Source organism: Vipera berus, assembly GCF_964194415.1.
Source record: "Vipera berus genome assembly, chromosome: 13".
Lineage (NCBI taxonomy): Eukaryota > Metazoa > Chordata > Lepidosauria > Squamata > Viperidae > Vipera > Vipera berus.
Genome location: NC_138216.1, coordinates 4933779 through 4950872, shown reverse-complemented (window position 1 = coordinate 4950872; position 17094 = coordinate 4933779). Strand labels below are relative to the sequence as shown.

The 17094-nt window shown below is 44.7% G+C and overlaps 1 protein-coding gene across 2 annotated transcripts in view; it reads left to right on the top strand.

Moving 5' to 3' along the window:
- The first annotated feature begins 913 nt into the window (after positions 1–913).
- The window catches only part of LMTK2 (lemur tyrosine kinase 2), a 35991-nt gene continuing 19810 nt past the window's right edge, over positions 914–17094 (top strand). For both annotated transcript variants that reach the window (XM_081338078.1, XM_081338079.1), the window contains exons 1-6: positions 914–1148; positions 10505–10629; positions 13515–13659; positions 15408–15481; positions 16191–16309; positions 16733–16820. In XM_081338078.1, coding sequence (XP_081194204.1) covers positions 1043–1148; positions 10505–10629; positions 13515–13659; positions 15408–15481; positions 16191–16309; positions 16733–16820 — 657 coding nt within the window. In that variant the 5' untranslated portion in view covers positions 914–1042. The remainder of the gene's footprint in view (positions 1149–10504; positions 10630–13514; positions 13660–15407; positions 15482–16190; positions 16310–16732; positions 16821–17094) is intronic.

The following is a 17094-nucleotide window of genomic DNA, read 5'->3' as shown; positions in this document are numbered from 1 at the left end:
ACTGAATACTCAAGAATTATATTCACAGACTAATATTTATCCAGTCTGCCCCCTTAAATAAAGTGAAATTTGGACTTGTCCTTAATTGCAAACGTTTGCAGGTACCGACTGTGATAAGGAGAAGGCGTTTCATGATAAGCATGGGTGCTTGCATATTTTTTTTCCCCCTTTACCCTTCCCGCGTCCTTTCCTTTTGTGCGGTGCCTGCCAATCTGCCAAACCTCCCTTGATTTATCAGTAGCTTTGCAAAGGTCAAGCTAGCCCAGGGAGCCGCCGCAGAACTAAGGGCAGAAATGAACCTCGCGGACACACCTCTGAGCACGCACAGAGTGCATTTCAATTAGGACCAAGCCGCAATCCCTTCGGAGCCCGTCTTTTGTTCAAAGCCCGCCCCCTCTCTCATCTGATGGGTGGCACCTCCTGCCAATCACAAAATCTCAGCCGCGAACTCCTTAACTCCGCCTTCCTTCTCCCAGCCTGGGGGGGGGGAGTGGGGGTGGAGGAGGAGGAGGAGGAAAAAAAAGGCAAAATGTAATTGCTGGCTTCTCCTGCCAATCTGGAGACCAAAGCCCGCCTCTTGCAGCTTTCTCCTTTTTTCTCCCCCCGCCCCACGCGCTGGTTGTCTTGAGGCGGAGGAGGCGGGGCAACGCCTGCGGTTGGCTGCGACGCGACTGCCACGCCAGGGCGGACTCGCTCCGCCTCCTCGGGGAGCGGATCTCAGGCCGATTGGCCGCTCGGCCAGCCAATCCGGCGGCGGCGGGCCAATCCCCGCGTCGCCCTCTCTCTCTCTCAGGTAACCCGGAAGATGGCGGCGGCGGCGGCGGGGACGAGGCGAGGCGCCGCTGCCGGCCGTGCCGCGTGAGGGAAGCGGAGCGGCGGCGGCGGCGGCGTTGGCGGCGGCTCCTGCCCTCCTCGGCCTCCTCCTCCTGCTGCTGCTGCCGCTTTGCGCCGTCCTTCTCCGGCGGGAACCCATGCCGGCCTTTCCGAGCCCCGCCGGCTGAGGCGAGACAGGCCCGGCTGCGGACCGCGCTGAGGACTCGGGATGCCGGGCCGGCTGCTGCGCCCCGCGCTCGGCTGCGGCGGCCTCGGACTCCTCTGCCTGTGGCTGGGCGGCAGCCAGGCGGCTCCGCTGCCGCCCGCAGGGCCAGGTGAGAAGCCGGGAAGGGCGGGGGAAGGAAGCCCCCCCCTCTCTCACCCGGGGAAGGAGGCAGGGCGGGGGGGGTGGCTGTGGAGGAGCCCGCAAGAGGCGGGGCTTGGGTTGCCTTCCCCCCTCCCGCCATGACCCCCCCCTCCCTCGCCTTCGCCTCGAATCGCCCAGCCTGGCCTACCTGGCCGGGTTGTTGTGAGCCTCAAGGGCGGCGGGGGTGGGGTAGGGGGGGTGTCTGAAGCCCCTGCAGGGAAAGATTGGGGGGGGGGGTTGTTTCAGTCGAGGCCCTGCAAGAAAAGAGAGAGAGAGAGAGAGAGAGAGAAAAGCTTTTCTTTCTCAAGTTCGTTTCTCCCCCCCCCCCTTCCAGCCTGTCCCCTTATTTGATCTCTCTATATTGTGTTATTTTATTGGGTTTTAAAGATGTATTTTAGTATATGGGCATTTATTTAATCTTGTTTTAACTTTCGTAATCTGTATTTTTATTCTTGCCCTGTTCACCGCCCTGAGTCCTGCGGGAGAAGGGCGGTATAGAAATATTATTAAATTAAATTAAATTAAATTAATAAGATTAATTGATTCATCCGTTCTGGGCCTTGGAGAGAGCCCAGGGTGGGATGGAGGCCCTCCAGGGGCCCCTTGGATTGCTGGTGGTCATTGGGGTGGGGGGGTGGGGGAATGCTGTTGCTTGTATTCTTTTTATACTGGGATTTCAGGGGGGTTTTTATGGCTTGTAAGCCCCCCCCCCAGTCACTGAGGGTTTAGCGGCTTTATAAATCCAGTTGGTCAATCAATCAAATGAATAAATATCCCCATATAAATCCAATAAATGTCGCCATATAAATCCCATAAATAAATATGATAGCCATATAAACTCAATAAATACATACGCAAATAAATACGATTTATATAGCTGCCCACCCAGACGGGTATAGGTTCTGGTTAAGCAGGGGGCTGGACTAGAAGACCTCCAAGGTCCCTTCCAGCTCTATTCTATCTCCCTCTCTTGTGACTCTGGGCAGTTCTTTTCCTTGTTTTGTGTGTGTGTGTATGTGTGTCTTCTCTTCGTCTGGTTGCCTTTCCCATTATGGACCTCCTCCACCAGCTTGGGACCTTGCCTGGATCGCTCTGTCTCATCCCCAGTACTCCAGCGTCCATCTTCTCCAGTGTAAGGGTCACTCTGGCAGGCCAAGATCTCTGGAGAGGGCTGGCATGCAAAAAAAAAAGAGAGAGAAGAAAAACAAGCTGGTTTGGTTTGATTAGTTTCATTTCAAGATCCATTGCTTCTTGTCCTGCCTTCAGGTGCTTTGGAAAATAGGTTGACCGCCTCTTTCGTGTGGCTGCTGTCATGCTTAAACATTTGTGTTTTAAACATCTGGAGTGAAGGGAGACTCCACGGTCTCCAGAGGCAGCCTGGTTCATGGTTGAACACCTCACAAGGTTAGGAAATTCTTCCGATATGAAATCATAGAATGTTGGGAAGGATCTCTGGTGATCATCAAGTCCCACCCCAGGCCCTTTGCAGGAATTCTCATTCCTTAACAAGTGGCGGACCAGTCTCTGGTTTAAACGTCTTTTCCATTATGAAATAGCTTATTGTTATGACATTCTTCCACATGTTCACCATCTTTCTGTTTTAAGTCCTTTGCCTCTTGGCCTTGCTTTCATGTCCTCCCTGATCCCATTTTTCTGTTCCTTTTCTTATGGCACTTCTTCATCGTTAATATCCATTTGCCGACCACAATCAGCAATTACAATTCATCATTTATATCTCCCACTGGGGTACATCCTAGAAAGCCTACAGCTTGCAAGTAGCTTAGGTAGAAAAAAAAAGTAATACCGGTATGTAGACAGAAAAGAATATAGGTGTAATCTCTCTCTCTCTCTCTCTCCGTTATACATTTGCAGATGTGTGTGTTGATGTGAGAAATGAAGAATCTCACCTTAACATGGATGGAAGGGGGGAAAAGTGAGGATAAAAGAAAGATTGTTCAGTGCTGCTGTTATAAATCACACTTCACCTATTTTCTAAGCAAACCTGAGTGTTGGGTAGAAGCATCCCAACGTTAAGATTCTTTTTTTTGCATTTTGACCTGATTTTTATGTGTTTCCTGTGTTGGTGTCTAAAAATTACTCCGTTAACAAACAGCTTTATGCCAATAGGGATGATATACTTTAGTTTGTGAAAACAACTGTGTTAAATAAGTTAATTTTTAAAATGCCATGAAATACTCCCCTGTGAATACAAGAGAGTGAAGTTTCTTATAGGGTATAATCATCAAATCTTCCTTTATGCATGTATAAAGGTTTTCCTTCACTGGGGCAAGCCTATTGTGTAGGTAAATGGCACACACATTAGTAGCACAATGTAAAAAAAAAGGGAACTACAGTGGATAAGAGTAATTATCATTATCACTGTGCAAATAACTACCCTGTCTTGGTTCCATTTCTTCCCACGTATTTAAGAACCCCCCACAAATTATTCTGTGTCTAAACCTAGAAATTCAGTTTGTGACAAGTTGTGACAAATAACTGGACATAACCTTTCGGGATGTGTTCATTCTTTATAGAAGCAACTTATTGGTTAATATGCCTTTTGGATTTCAAACATCTTATGAAATGGTTCCCCACAGTGATTCAGATGCTAAACTAGTCTTAAGGGAATAATACAATTGAATCTGTTAGCTTGATTCATTGAGTCATCTTGGGTGTTAGGTTTATCTCAGGTCTTGAATAAATTATAATTGCTCTCAGAAGATTATCGTCATTGTCTGAAGTTTAGTAGAAATCAAAAGTAGCTTAACATTTTCACATCTCTCTTTTGCTGCAACCGATGCGTTCTTTCTTTGTCTTCCATATCTTTTTCCCCCCCTGAGACTTAATTTGGAAATTATTGGCCTGTGTTTAATGAAATAGAAATTCTGCAGAAGCAAAAAGGAATTTGAAAATGGCCAAATGTCAGCATTTGAAAGAGTTCCTGATAATACTGTTGTGAGGAGCTTTCAAAATATAGCATGTGCAGAGTGTAATATGTTGTATTTTCATACGTAATGGTAGACCTGGGAAGTACGATGTGCAATACCTGAAATGCAACATTTCATTCTGGTGTTTTTACAGTTTCTGTGTTGAAACAGGATGTGCGGCTGCTTTAAAACTGATCTGTGTGCCTATCCCTTGATAAGTTTCCTTCTGCTTTTCAAATAGAATGTTCATCTTATTTGCAACAAATTCCCCACCATACAGGTAGTTCTCGGGTTACAACAGCTCATTTAGTGACGGTTTCAAAGTTATAACAGCACTGAAAGAAGTGACTGACGAACATTTTTCACATGACTGTTGCAACATTCCCCAGGGTCTCGTGATCAAAATTCAGATGCTTGGCAACTGACTCCTATTTACGACGATTGCGGTGTCCCAGGGTGACGTGATCCCCTTTTGCGACCTTCTGACAAAGGGGGAATCCAGCTTGACTTAAACCACTGTGTTATTAAAGAAGTGCAGTGATTCACTTAACCACTGTGGCAAGAAAGCTCGTAAAATGGGGCAAAACCCATTTAACAACTGTCTCGCTTAACAAGAAAGATTTGGGGGCTCAGTTATCGTCGCAAGTTGAGGACTGCCTGTACAATACTAAGACTTTGGTTCGGTGTACACTTACCAAAGTGCCAGCTCCATTGTTGAATACGATAGCCGTTACTTTCAAATAAAATGCATAGGGTCAAATAGAAAAGGCTTCAGGAGTAATTGTCATTAACCTATAAAGATTTACTGCCTTACATTTCCATTATTTAAACTGGGACACATGCTGCAGTCCCATTCAGAGCTGGATGATGAAATGCACAAACCAGCAAAATATTGAAGGGAGAATTTAACAGGTCGCCTTTTTTTTTTTTGGCCAGTTTTGATGCTTACGACCCTTGGCTGTGCTGTTAACAAAAGCTAAGCCACTGCGTTCTTCTTAGTAACTGATCTACCAGTGTCCGTCATTGCAATCCCACAGCTGAATGAAGATATTTGCTTTTTTTTTTTTTTTTAGAAATAGTCAGTGAATGTTCACTTGCATGTTGTGGCCAAAGTCTACATTCAGGTGTGAAAGCAAAACACCTTTGACCTCATGTCATGAGACACAAGTTTTACATTGGGCAAGGAATGAACTGTTGCTTGAAAAGGTTAAGGTAGATCTTTGTTTTGCTTTCCAAGTGTACCTGCCTGATTGTCTAAATCAGTATTTCTCAAAATTCGGCAACTTTAAGACGTGTGGTCTTCAACGCCCAGAATTCCCCAGCCAGCCAGAGACGCTGATAGGAATGGTCCCACAGCCCAGAGGATGCTACTGCATTTGTGTTGCTTTGTGGTCTAGTGGAGTCCAGATGTTTTGACCAGCTTCACTGAGTGACAATTAAAGCACCCCCATCTGCAAATCATAAACTTGCCCGGCTGTAGGTACGTCCTGTGTGTAGATTGAACATGGTGAGCACAAAATACACATACTGTGTTAGTAGCAACTTTGCCCCTCCAGCTGAAAGGCCTAAAATTTGAGGCACTTTCTGTCCAGTTCCATGTCTGTAGGGAATTACAACAATCCACCTTTGCTTTCTGAGCTGTTCCAACTGTTGTTTTGAAATTTTTTCCCCCCATTCTTTTATTGTTTTGGGGTTTGGTCTTCAGTATGCAGGCAATTTCTTCCTGCTTTCTGTACACAGGATTTTGTTTCTTGCTACTCCAGTTTTGTTACATACCTCCCTGGATTTTGCCTGCTCTGCGCCCTTGAACTTAACAGACCTCTTTTGCTTTAGGTCAGCGTTTCCCAACCTTAGGAACTTGAAGATGCGTGGACTTCAACTCCCAGAATTCCCCAGCCAGCTATGCTGGCTGGGGAATTCTGGGAGTTGAAGTCCACGCATCTTCAAGTTCCTAAGGTTGGGAAACGCTGCTTTAGGTTACAGTGTGATCTTCATGATTTAGACTTCTCTCTTTTCTTAAACCATTTCGCAGTTCCGTTTTTCTCCCCCATTTCCAGGGGCAAAATTTGAAATGGGCAACTTCCAAGTAAAATGAAGAAATATATTATCGTTGTTTTAAGAATGAACGAAAAAGCCCTACTTTGTTTTAACCCTATATCATTAAATGCCGGACCAAATAGTGAATCTCCTAGAGCTAATTGAAAACACCAAGTCTTAACTTTGGAATTATGTCAGGAGAGGAACGTCGTCTATGTTAATATAACCAGCCACAAATCTTTTGATACATTGGCACCTACTTTTTTGCTCCGTAGGTTATTTACAAATCACACCGCAGGGATCCCATATTATGCTGTAGCAGCTCATCCTGTACCCCAAAGCAGCAAATACCTACTTCTCCACCCACCCCACTTTCTAAGCTGTTACTTGGGACCTGCTTATTTTAATAAGTAAGTTGGAAGGGACCTTGGAGGTCATCTAGTCCAACCCCCTGCTCAGGCAGAAAACCCTATACTATTTCAGGCAAATGGCTGTCCAGTCTCTTCTTAAAAACTTCCAGGGTTGGAGCATTCACCGCTTCTGGAGGCAGGCTGTTCCACTGGTTAATTGTTCTCACTGTCAGGAAGTTTCTCCTTAGTTCTAGGTTGCTTCTCTCCTTGACTAGTTTCCATCCGTTGCTTCTTCTCCTGCTTTCAGGTGCTTTGGAGAATAGCTTGGCTGCCTCTTCTTTGGGGCAGCCCCTGAGATACTGGAACACTGCTATCCTGTCACCCCTCGCCCTTCTCTTCATTAAACTACACATACCCAATTCCAGCAACCGTTCCCTATCTGTTTTAGCCTCCAGTCCCCTAATCATCTTTGTTGCCCTTCTCTGTACCCTTTCTAGAATCTCAACATCTTTTTTACATTGTGGTGAAAAGCATAAAGTAGCTTTTGTGATGAGCAAAAATCTTTTTGAATCACCGAGCAGCGTGTGGACTACGATTATTCCCAGGCAGGTCAAAAAGGAGCCTTGACGCTTGGGTTGAATTGCGTTTGAAAGTTCAATCTCTGGACTGAATTTTTGTGAAAGATTCAAGGGTGGGGGAAAAACGGAACTTTGAAATATCAACACATATGAAAGATGCCAAGTTATAAAAGGTGTTATAAGATTTTGAGGGCACATACGTGTGTGTGTGTGTGTGTGTGTTTTAAATAGGAAAAAAAAATCTTATGGCGATGAGCAAATTCCCATGGCCTGAATAACCCTACTAGACTTGATTGGCTGATGACCTTCAATATTGGAGGCTCTGATTGGTTGGGATAATGTGATGGGGCTGAAGACAGCCCTGAACAGACTGCTAGGATTAACGCATCTTTTTACATGTACTGCTTTCTGAGTGGAAAGCGGAATTAATAGCTGTGATTATTTTGTTTGTTAAGGGAGAGGCAAGGTGACGTAGCAAGTTCACAATTGGGTGTGATATAACAGTGGCACACTCTTCCCTGTTCTTCTAGCTCTAATTTCTGGCTTTGCTTGTCCTCTTACAAATAGGCCTGAGATAACTATTTCTTTAACTTCTGATTGTACGGTTGCATTATGAACATATGTTGTGCTTGTGTACAGAAGTGCCGTCCCTCTTTCAGGGTGCCACTATTCAAATTATTAGTTTGTCCCTGCAGAAGAGTAGCATTAGCATCATATTAAAACTTAACTGGCTAACATTTAAAAAAAGGAGGAGGATGTTAAACCTTGGACTTAATCTATGCCCCGCTGGCTGAGGAATTCTGGGAGTTGAAGTCCACAAGTCATAAAAGGGACAAATTTGAAGACCCCTGGCTTATACGGTCCATGCTGGCTGAGGAATTCTGGGAGTTGAAGTCCACAAGTCATAAAAGGGACAAATTTGAACACCCCTGGCTTATATGGTCCATGCTGGCTGAGGAATTCTGGGAGTTGAAGTCCACAAGTCATAAAAGGGACAAATTTGAACACCCCTGGCTTATATGGTCCATGCTGGCTGAGGAATTCTGGGAGTTGGAAGTCCACAAGTCATAAAAGGGACAAATTTGAAGACCCCTGGCTTATACGGTCCACGCTGGCTGAGGAATTCTGGGAGTTGGAAGTCCACAAGTCATAAAAGGGCCAGGTTTGAAGACCCCTGTTGTCAAAGCAAAGGGAAGCTGAAGTGAGATTGTAAAGCCACTGTTTTGCTTAGTGGCCAAGTTCTCTTAAAAACCAAGTTGCCACTCCCATGTGTGGTTGCTAAATGAGGATGACCTGTATCTTGGATGGATAGTTCACCTCACTTATATTGAAAGAGAAGAAGACCCTTAGTCAGGCCTTGGGTCTTAGGAATTAATGGGGCAAATTGATCACTGTCACCCATCTTTCAAGGACCCCGGCACCTTCACGTTTAGCTCCATGAAGGTCAAAGCCGCCATGGCGAGGAAGGAACACCGCCTTTGATGCCTCCTTTTTTTGAATCAAACTCCGTAACGATCAAGGGCAAGCATCCTCATAGCTTTCCATCCAAGCCGTTTGGGTGAAATTGCGGCAGGAGTTGAGGGAATCTCCACCAGAATCAGAAAGGGAATCAAGCAGGTCCTTCTCAGGTCCAGGCACGCTCACTTAAAAATCAATTTACATTCACGAGTTGCTCGTGCTTCAGGATGACTTCTAGTGCAATATGAGGCATGCCTGTATAAGCATGCTTCTTGCAGACCCGAAAAGCAAATATGCAGATTAAGTAGAGTTTAAAGACTTGCTCTTTGATCTTTTTTCTGGGGGGGGGTTCGTGATCTCCAACTAAATCCCGTCAGAACGTGAGTTTTATGCCCTTGTTCTGTCCTAGTTTTAAGGAGAGCATCTTGAGATCTCTCTGCACTGCGATTATTCAGCGGCATAATTCTGCTTTTCAGACTCCCACATCCCGCCTGTCAAATCAGTACAGCACTGTAATTTTTATTCTCATTGAGATTTCTTACCCAGCATGGTATTTGTCCCTGTATATTGTGAGTCTATGGCCAGCATAAAGTGTAGATCTTTTTTTTTTAAAGTTTCATAAAATGTTGAACTTAAAAAAACACATAATTTTTGGACAACTACATTGGTGTTCAGTAAATTATTATTTTTTCCTCGGTAGCTATTATTTTTTTTTAGGAGAGGCTGTATGTGTCACAAGGCTGAACTGTGTTGTACGTCTTGTTGAATTTTCAAAGCATTATTATTCACTAAAATATAGCTTTGATTCTCCCTAGGTGGAAGCGAGTTTAGACTATTACTGAAATATTTGTTTGTTTATTATCTGTCATGTCTAGCTGAACAGTGGCATTCAACCTCAGGATTAGTGTTACACCTTGCTTTAGATTCATTTCACCCTGCTCAGACTCCTTTATCCTCTGTATAATTTCTTTTAGAGATTTTTCTTGATGGAGATTTTTTCTTCGTTGATTATAAGTATTACTCAAAGACTTGGTTTATTTGAGTGGGATGAAAATTCTGTGTCAAAATTTGGATACGTTTTTATATCTGATATTGCTCATGTCACATTTAAAAAAGAGCTTTTGTTCTAACCAACAAATTATAATAGTTAACAGTTTGGCAAATAAGCTTTAGGCGGTAATTTAAAAATCATTGCTAATGCCCGCCATCAGTGGACCCCTCCAAGGGATAATAATTAAGAATCTTTTTAGCCTGCGCATATATCTTATTTGGAAGACTTTATATAACGTTGTTTAGTTGAGCGAAAAATTGGGTCTGGGCCAGCAAAATGTAATAATCTTGGACAAAATCCCATTTTAATCTAACCTTTGGTTTAAGGTGTGTCCAATCAGATGCTGCTGTAAAACATTCACAGAGAATCTGTTTGTTCCCCAACATCCAAACAGTTGGAGACATCCTACTGTTGAATATGGAGATCCTGTTGATGTTACCCCACGTGTCTAATTTAGATAATTTGAAAGCCATTCACGTGCAATAACTTGTTTCTGGTGCAAAAATATTCCTCTGGTGGATTTAAAGCATACAACCTGCTTTACGCCTAGGACAACAAACAAACAGGAAAAAGATATCCACGCTAAGGCTTGTCTGCTAGTTGATGTACTGCAAGAAGCAACAATGAAGGCATCCCAGTGCTAATTAACATGTTAAATTAGAAAGAGTGCGTGGGAAGGGAAATTGTCAGAAATCAAAAGCCGTAAATTGAGGTTCACTGATCCTTAAAACCTGATAGTTTATTATTTATGCTGTCTTCCTTCCAAACGGTTCCTTAAATATGCCAACAAGCAGGGATCTATTATCAAGAGTAAATTGTGAGAAATGTTACATTCTTTTCCCCTACTACGGTTTGCAGTGTTTGCATCTGCTGTATAAGTGCCCTAAAACCACATTAAAGTAAGCCCCATTTTATTTTTCCAGGAGAAGAGGCAGCTTTTGAAATTTCCTATTCACTGGTGGTTCTTTCTGCCGGTGGCCTCTTAGTTTTGATACTACTGCTTGTAAACTGTGTTTCCTGTTGTAAAGATCAAGAGATCAACTTCAAGGTGAGTAGCATCAAGAAACAATTTTCTTCGTTGGACGAGTAATCCTCGACTTCACGATCACAACATTTTCGCTGCTAAGGGGAACGTTTGCTCGGTGAGTTTTGCCCCATTTTGTGACCCTTTCTTGCCATAGTTGTTAAGTGAACCATTGCAGTTGTTAAGCTAGCAACGTTGTTCAAGTGAACCTGGCTTCCCCACTGACTTTGCTTGTCAGAAGGTCGCAAAAGGGGACCCCAGGACACTGCAGCCGTCATAAATATGAGCCAATTGTCGAGGGTCTGAATTTTGATCACGTGACCCTGGGGAGGCTGCGGAGGTCGTAAGTGTGAAAAACAGCCACAAGTCCCTTTTTGCAATGCTGTTGTAGCTTCAGACGGTCGCTCAATGAACTCTTGCAAGTCGAGGACTACCTGGGGAGGCTGCGGAGGTCGTAAGTGTGAAAAACAGCCACAAGTCCCTTTTTGCAATGCTGTTGTAGCTTCAGGCGGTCGCTCAATGAACTCTTGCAAGTCGAGGACTACCTGGGGAGGCTGCGGAGGTCGTAAGTGTGAAAAACAGCCACAAGTCCCTTTTTGCAGTGCTGTTGTGACTTCAGACGGTCGCTAAATGAACTCTTGCAAGTCGAGGACTACCTGTGCGATTGCACTGGCAACATAGCAAAAGATACCGACAAAGAGAAATATTAACTAAGGAATGTTAAATGTCATTTTATGCAAAGGAAGCCTGGGGTCGTTTTCTTTAAAAGTGACTTCGCCAAGGTCATTTAAAATAGTTTAGAACCGCTATGCATTTTGAATTTTTGCCACATTTAACCACGGGATGCTAAGAAAGAGCTAGCGTACTGCAAACTGTAGCCCCTCGTCCACAGACTTGAGAAAGTCTCACCTTGCTTGGCTTTTCAAGGTCAGCGCCAGATGCCATCATCTTGTGAGGCTGCTTCACACTCCAGAACTGTCAGGATGAGGATTGATTTCTGGGAATGCGGAGAACGAAACAAACAAGATAGCAAACCACCTTCGTTCAAAACACCCGAACGAACGTTGAGCTTAAAAAAAGATCCTCTATCGGTCATTTTTTCCTGGGGTGTTCATCTCTGCCTCGTGTTAGCGTTGCCTTCTTCCCAGCCATCTTAGCACAGCAAAATGACACCAAAGCCTATGGCTTCCTGTGTGGGCCCAAGTACCAAGAAACAGTCACGCGGATCACACGAGACTAAAATAAAATAAAACTCAAATCCATGTGGATTTTATAGGACACAAATTGAACAGAATCCAGCAAAAATCCAAACACCAGGACTGGGGGTGGAGAGTGAAACTTGTTCTGTGCTTGGAAATGGTAACCATAACAGGGCTTGTAATGCGTGTCTCTTGAGATTTTTTTTTTAAAAAATCCTCCTTTTGCAACCTTCTGACCAGCAACGTCCACGGGGAAGCCAGTTTCCCGTAACAGTCGTGTCGCTAACACAACACCTGTGATGGTCTGCTCAGCAACCAAGGCAAGAAAGATTGTAAAATGGGGGCAAAGCTCAGTTAACAACTGTCTCGCTTAGCAACAGAAATGTTGGGCTCCATTGCGGCCGTAAGTTGAGGACTGCTGGTTGGAAATAGGGGAAGGTCGTGTTTGTATTGTTCAACTGCTCTCCGCGCATGACATTATCATCATTAAGAGGGGCTAAAAATGGCCTAGGCCCATTTCCCTCAATCTATAAATAAGAAAGAGTGGCTGGAACCGCACACCGCTTTGCCCGTGTTTTGTTCTGGGCGATGTAGAAGAAGAGTAAGCCAGAATCATAAATCATAAATTGCCTTCAGTGCAGAGGATCAAAGGTTGCGTAGCCGAGCAGTTCTGTTAAAAGACCATTTTCACCCGCCCAAGTTTTCCTGGTGGCAGAATTTGACACTTCTTATTCCCTTTTGCACTCCAGGTTAAAAGGTTTTGTAGCTCAATTAAGATTGGCTTCTGCAGCATCCGTGGCTGACCAAAAAAATGGTTTTTCAAAGAACTAGGGTGCTTACATGGTGCACGATGTGTTTTGCCATCAAGCCTGATTTGTCCAAATTTTAAGTTCAGTGGGGGGGGAAAAAATAGCGAAGCAAAATCTTTTTGGCAGCCATGCCCACGTGCAGCTTAAGCCACGAATATATTTTTAGCAACGCATTACTATTCTTGCATCTTAAAATGTGTAAAGACCTTTGAAGATTGTGTAGCGATTAAAACCATCCTTTTGGCCAAAGAGAAAAAAAAATGTTTTATCTTATCTGTGAACTATTGGGGGAGATATCTCCTTTGATCTTGTTCCTGTTATGCTTCGACAGGAGATGGGCAGCAAATACATTTCATAATAAATAAATAATAAATAGATATCGGATCTGCAAGTCCGTACAAGTCCAGGAACTAACCTCACAAAGGATAAGATCCAACTGTATAGTTGGCTGAATATCTGTTTCCAGTAGTCGTAACTAGTGAGGGAGGTTAACCAGCATCTGGTAGGCCACAGTATACTCAAGAAATACATCAATCGTGTGTTGAATGATACACCCTACATCAAGGTTCTCGGCCTTAGCAATTTTAAAATGTGCAAACTTCAGGGCTGGCTAGGAAATTCTGGGAGTGGAAGCCTACATGTCTTAAAATTGCTGAGGTTGAGAAACACTGCCCTAAACAAACCCCAAGTTGACTAATCTTTTTTTCTTTTTCTTTTACAAAAGCGTAATGTGCATTCATCCATAAAACGTGGCATTATAGCATGACTAACGGGCTTAGGAGCGTTTTGACGTCTGCGATCCATATAGACGTATAAACTGGGTTTGGCCTGCCATATGCAAATGCAGTTCTTTTCTGTCGGGCACGTCTGTGTCAGTCTGCCAATCTCTCTGCCTTGGTAGGAATTTGAAGACAATTTTGATGATGAACTAGACTTCACGCCGCCTGCAGAAGACACCCCGACAAATCAGTCTCCAGCGGAGGTGTTTACACTCACGGTCCCCAGTGTTTCTCTCCCGGCTCCATCCCAATTCCAACTTCCAACAGGTATGATGATCCCCATCAGATGCTTGCCCTTCTGTATCCTCCAGTATTCCATTATGGTGTCGTTGGTGTCGTTTCTTCTTGCTATCCTAGGCACAGCTACAATCCTGTGATATGGTTCAGAGAACTAGACCTGCTTAATTTTGAGGTTTGGGATCCCAGCCAGGCTGTTGTGTCCCGGCACAGGGACTCGTTACAATCCTTGACACGGATGCAACGTGAAGGAGGACTTGGTCAAGCCGTTAGTTAAATACCGTGGATGTCTAAGACTTAAGTATTGTGGGTGTACTTTTGAAAGAAAAAAATCCCCTTTAAGCTGGAAGGACGATCATTAAACTTTGAATTCTGGCCGAGTTCGGTGTGGCTTACTCTCCAGTATACCCTGTTGGGCGGTAAAGGCAGAAGTGAAAGTAGCTTTTTTTCCCCTTCCCCTAAACATGAACGGGATTAGCTTGTGCAAGTTTCTGGCGGATAGGAAATTTGTCTCTCGAGTTCGTTTGGGCTTTTCTACCTTGAATGCCGCAGCGAAGAGAAAAAGGAACACAAAGCTACTGAAATCACTTGGTCTCCCCTGGAAATGTTGACGAAGCTGGATGCCGTGTTCCCGACGGCACAGATGGCACGTGGAATGGTGGGATAATCTTCCTCACACAAGACAAAAGAAGCCTGGGACCGCTGTATTTGCAGGACATGGAAAGATAGCTAAAATAGGGGTGTGGAATCCCTGCTATTGTCTCCGTATACAATATGAAACCGGCCATTGTGCTAGGCCATTTTATAGAACAGGGGTCTGCAACCTTGACAGCTTTTAAGACGTGTGGACTTTAGTTCCCAGAATTCCTCAGCCAGCATAGCTGGCTGAGGAATTCTGGAAACTAAAGTCCACATGTCTTAAAAGTTATCAAGGTTGCAGACCCCTGATGCAGAATATTTGTTTGAGTGTAATCCATTATATAAGGGACACGGTGGCTCAGTGGGTTAGGACGCTGAGCTTGTCGATCAGAAGGTCGGCAGTTTGGCGGGTCGAATCCCGAGTGCCGCGTAGCAGAGTGAGCGCCTGTTACTCGTCCCAGCTTCTGCCAACCTAGCAGTTCGAAAGCACGTAAAAATGCTAGTAGAAAAATAGGGACCACTACGGTGGGAAGGTAACAGCGTTCCGTGCGCCTTTGGCGTCTAGTCATGCCGGCCACATGACCACGGAGACGTCCTCGGACGAGCGCTGGCTCTTCGGCTTTGAAACGGAGATGAGCACCGGCCCCTAGAGTCGGAAACGACTAGCACGCATGTGCGGGGGAACCTTTACCTTTTACCTTTTTAATCCATTATATAACTACAGCTATTCTGTTAACCCGTTTACTTAGAGTTTAATGTGTGGCATGAACCCAGCCTCGGAATTTTCTCTCTTCCTATGGCACTCCGTGGAATTGGAATAGATTGGTTCATAACATTATTGGTGGTGCTGCTTATACTGTAGGAAACCCATATGTTGGGTTGTAATCCAGGAGTCTCGTTCCTCTGGCAGATGCTGTTACCTCAACAGAACAGTTTGTGATCTCAGGGCAGATGTTGGAAACGAGACACGGAGAATGCCTTGGCTTCAGACTGATAGGACAGGACAGGGCAGCTATGATTTTGCCCTGCTGTATTGTAACACAAGAGTGATATTGGATTTCTTTGGGGGGGAAAAAAAGGCTTTATCTAGCCAAACTGCGACTGCTTCTTTTAACGTCTTTGCTTTCTTTACCCCACAGAAGATCTGAAAGCTCAGGTCGCTCGTCAGAATCTCAACTACATCCAAGAAATAGGAAATGGCTGGTTTGGGAAGGTAAGCAATCTGCATCCTGATTATTCTTCCGTTCACTTACCTATCACTTGTTGTTGTTGTTAGCTGTGAAGTTTTGTCCGACCCATCGCGACTCCATGGACAACATTCCTCCAGGCCTTCCTGTCCTCTACCATCTTCTGGAGTCCCTTTAAGCTCAGGCCTCCTGCTTCAGTGACTCCATCCAGCCACCTCCTTCTCTGTCGTCCCCTTCTTCTCTTGCCCTCAACCTTTCCCAGCATGAGGCTCTCCTCCAGTGAGTCCTTCCTTCTCATTAGGTGGCCAAAGTATTTGAGTTTCAGCTTCAGGATCTGGCCTTCTAAAGAGCAGTCAGGGTTGATCTCCTCTAGGACTGACCAGTTTGATCACCTTGCAGTCCAAGGGACTCGCAGGAGTCTTCTCCAGCACCAGAGTTCAAAGGCCTCCATTCTTTGGCGCTCGGCCTTTCTTATGGTCCAACTTTCACTGCCATACATTGCAACTGGGAAGACCTATCACTTAGAAATATTTTTAATGGTAAAATGGAGCCCACAACAACAAATCTCTTGAATCAATTGTGATGTATAAGCTGGCCATCTTGTTGGTAAGAAGCTTAAGGGTAGGGGTGTCCAACCTTGGCAACTTTTAAGACCCGTGGACTTCAACTCCCAGAATTCCCCAGCGAGCCATGGATGCTGAAGTGGAACTGAGGTTTAATTCTTTTTTGTTTCAGGTTCTGCTGGGGGAGGTTTACACTGGCACTAGCGTAACCCGAGTCATTGTGAAGGAGTTGAAAGCCACTGCGAATCCTAAGGAACAGGAGCGGTTTTTGAGACATGGGGAGCCCTATTTGTAAGTAGCCCCCTTGGCCTTTCCTAAGGGTACATTTGGAGCAAGTATAAGAGCAGCGATGACCTTGGCCTCCCCAACCGGGCACGTCACCAATGCCCAAAATCTCAAGCCAGGTTTAATTGTAGGAAGGAGAGCCTAGAGCTCTGGCTAGTTGACCAATGGGAATAGGAGGAACGTTGCAAAGACGCGTAGATGTTGGCTAACGGCGTTAGTCGCTGCAAAATGTTTCACTGCGTTTAGCTTTAAAATATTTTCCAATACGTCAGCGGACGGAGACTCATTCTCCTTTCCCATCCAGGTTTTTAATGTCACAAGCCACCTAGAGCCTTCGGAGAAGGGCGGGATATAAATGGGATTAAAATAAAAATACGAATCATGGTTCCTGGTCTTGATGTTTACTTTCTGAACTTCTCTTCTTTACAGTATCCTTCAGCATCCCAATGTTCTCCGCTGTACCGGCCAGTACGTGGAAGCCATTCCTTATCTGTTGGTATTTGAATTTTGCGACCTGGTGAGTCAATGAAATATCAGTCGCCCTCCATTGGAGTTCGGTGTCCATCTTGCTGATGGTTCCCTTAGAAATTCTGCCAATTTGAGGAAGGTGAAAGGAACGCCAGTTGACCTCTTGCATTTGTCCATGGCTTCATCTGAACTGTTGTGGCTTGCCTGGATTCCAGGTAGCTAGAATAAACAAGCCAAGTGGACAATAGGAACAATGAACTGGTCTGATAAAATAGAATAAAGGTCAGCTGGAGATCTGCTAGGGTTATTTTGCAAGGCGGGTT